The following is a 3,312-nucleotide window of genomic DNA, read 5'->3' as shown; positions in this document are numbered from 1 at the left end:
AACCCCCCCATCCCAGTATTAATCCCCATATTAACCCCCCCCCATCCCAGTACTAATCCACATATTAACATATTAATGTAAAAAAAAAATGTAATGTCCGATGTAGTGTGGAAGTTACAGGCAAAAACACGTTTGACGTCATTGTAGCGCCACCTAGTGGCCCACAGGTGTAATAATTGGTAAGTCTAGTCAGCTACCCATTCTACATCTATCCTGTTAATTTCAAGTAATTCACTTTAGTGTGAGGGGTTAATCCAAACATTGGTCCCATAGGCCACGCCCCACTTCAACCAATCAATACACCACTGTAAGGGGCGCCTCAGGAGTGGGCCTAGAATGGTATCCACCAGATTTAGCAAAAATCAGATGAGCCGTTCATGTATTTGTATTTGTAGCGCCCCCTATAGGCCTAGGTTATTAAAATTTGTTTTAGAGCTGTAGAGGGTCATACCAAGGAATAATCTAAAGTTTGGTTTTGACAGCATTTATTTTGGCCAAGATATGGCAAAGTTGGTGTTTTCATAGTTTGCTACACAAATTTGTTTGTGCGTAATATGAGCGATTTTCATTCTATAACTATTCTTTTTTTTTTAATTGTCAGGTCGATCTGGGATGATATGTGCCAACTTTCATGCAGATCCATTGCATGGTCTAGGAGGAGTTTGAAAAAGTTGTTGATAAATTGCAATAGTATGAGTATGAAGCATACTGGCTGTATAATAGTTCCATCCTTGAAGCTTGGCAGCTTGAGTCTCCTGTATGATATGACAATGACTTTGTGTTTCCAAAGCAGGATGGTAATAGCTCAGAGATGACCAGGAATAATTCCAGTAAACGTTGTCTGTCTCCAGCCAGGAGCCAAGGTCCATCCAGACCTTCTGGCCCAGTTGATCCGTCCCAGCATCGACTACGTCCGCCACAAGAGGTTTCGTTCTTGGAACTTCCCATCGTCGCTGAGTAACGAGAGTGATCGGCTGGTTCACTGGTGCCACGGAGCTCCTGGTGTCGTCCATATGCTCATCATGGCTCACAAGGTGAGTCTACTTCATGCATTGTTCTGTGCAGTAACATCAACACTTCCACAGCAGTCAAACAACATCTGTCGAGCATCTGTCTGAACTGACCAGACAGGAAGCACTGGCACCGCGTGGCGAGGCTCCGCACTGCGTCAACATCACATTGTGTTGAAGAGCCTTTCAAATGTGTATTGGCCATTTAAAAGAGAACACTTGTAAAAGTGTCAATATTTAGTGTTAAACACATGCTTTATCTTGTCACTGCTGAAATTGTAAAGAGATTATGGCACAGATGGAATATAAACTTCCTGTTTAAACACCAGCTATTTTAGTAGCCTGGCTGTGGATACACACATACACACACATACTGCAGTAATGCAAAGCACTCTGAATTGCCTTGTTGCTGAAATGTGCTATATCAATGATGTTGCCTTGCCTAATGCACCGTAGGCTAATTCCTTCTTTTCTTGGCCCGTTAGGGACCCATGTGGCAGCCAATGTGCTGCTAGTCTGGCATTCTTCTCACTAATGCACCAGCTGTTTGGCAGCACACAGAACTCAGAACAAAGTCCCTGGCTCACTATTAGCAGAACACCCAACACATTTTTCTTTTCATTTGGCTGGTTGTATTTTGTCAGTGAACATTTCAGGGCAGCTGTTATAGTACTGTCTACATTCTGTATTTTATTTAAAGCTGTTGGTATTCATCAAACAGAAGACATGACTGCAGGTAAAGCTGGGAGCGTCACCAGCAACACAGGAAGATATCGAACGCTGCATTGAGCGCCACATCGCTCTTGTTGCTATGCAACACAGCTTGTCAACATACCAGCTATATGATTTATTTGCTCACCTCAAAGCTCCCATGAAGCAGTGATGTATTTGCCTTTGAAACAGCTCAGTGAGCTTACCAATCACATTGGATGCATCTAATGTGACATGTGTACACACACACACACACCACACACACAACACCCCACACACACACCACACACACACACACAACACACACACACACAAACATCTCTTTGCGCTTTTCTAAAGAGCAGTCTAGACCGACTCTGGGATGTTATTTATCTCCCAGGTCTTCCATAAAGACAGGTCTAGACCGACTCTGGGATTATTTATCTCCCATGGTCATAAAGAGCAGGTCTAGACGCGACTCTGGGATTGTTATTTGTCTCACCAGGTCTTTCCATAAAGAGCAGTTAGACCAGGACTCTGGGATGTTATTTATCTCCCAGTCTTTCCTAAGAGCAGGTCTAGAACGTACTCTGGAGGTCATTTATCTCCTAGGTCTTTCCATAAAGAGCAGTCTAGACCGACTCTGGGAGTTTATTTACTCCCAGGTCTTTCCATAAAGAGCAGTCTAGACCAGACTCTGGGATGTTATTTATATCTCCCAGTCTTTCCATAAAGAGCAGTGTCTAGACCACCTCTGGGATTTGTATTTATCTCTCAGGTCTTTCATAAGAGCAGTTCTAGACCGGACTCTGGGATGTTATTTATCTCCCAGGTCTTTCCATAAAGAGCAGCTCTAGACCTCTGGATGTTATTTATCTCCCAGGTCTTTCCATAAAGAGCAGGTCTAGACCACTCTGGATGTCATTTATCTCCCAGGGTCTTCCATAAAAGGCAGGTCTAGACCGGACTCTGGGATGTTATTTATCTCCCGTTTTCCATCAGAGCAGTCGACTCAACTCGGGATTTTTTATCCTCCCGGTCTTCATAAAGAGCAGTCCTAGACCAACTCTGGGATGCTATTATCCCCAGGTCTTCAAAAAAGCAAGTCAACCACAGACTCGGATGTTTACAGAAACCCACGTTCCCACCAGAGCACAGCACTAGGCCAGAGAGGAAGGAAAACTTCCTTTAAGAGGCTAAACCTCGAGCAGAACCACGGTCAGGGTGTGGGGGGGCATCTGCCTCGACCGGTTTGGAATAGAGAGATAGACGACAGTCAGATCATATTAATATATATATATATATAATATAGAGAAGAGAGAGAAGAAGAGAGAGAGAGAGAGAGAGAGAGAGATAGAGAGACGGAGAGGAAGAGTAGATAGCAGAGAGAGAAGAGAGAACATGAGAATTTGCAGCAGATGGGTTCGTGCATTAACATGGATGGCCATCGGTTTGACTCCACCACAGAATCCAGAGCCAGAAACACCTGCAGGAAGTGATAGGAGGAGAGGGGCGAGAGAGCACAAGACTCCGGGAAAGGGAAGAAGTCTAGTTAGTAACATGCATCAATGGAATGAGGTTACATACAGATGGAGAGAAGGAGGAAGAGAGA

General features: G+C 44.1%; 1 protein-coding gene across 1 annotated transcript in view; it reads left to right on the top strand.

Moving 5' to 3' along the window:
* lancl2 (LanC lantibiotic synthetase component C-like 2 (bacterial)) overlaps positions 1–3,312 on the top strand; it is a 35,679-nt gene that overhangs the window by 21,184 nt on the left and 11,183 nt on the right. The window contains exon 7 of the mRNA XM_032503957.1: positions 852–1,034. Coding sequence (XP_032359848.1) covers positions 852–1,034 — 183 coding nt within the window. The remainder of the gene's footprint in view (positions 1–851; positions 1,035–3,312) is intronic.

Source organism: Etheostoma spectabile, chromosome 22 (genome assembly GCF_008692095.1).
Source record: "Etheostoma spectabile isolate EspeVRDwgs_2016 chromosome 22, UIUC_Espe_1.0, whole genome shotgun sequence".
NCBI lineage: Eukaryota > Metazoa > Chordata > Actinopteri > Perciformes > Percidae > Etheostoma > Etheostoma spectabile.
This window is presented reverse-complemented; position numbering and strand designations above follow the sequence as displayed.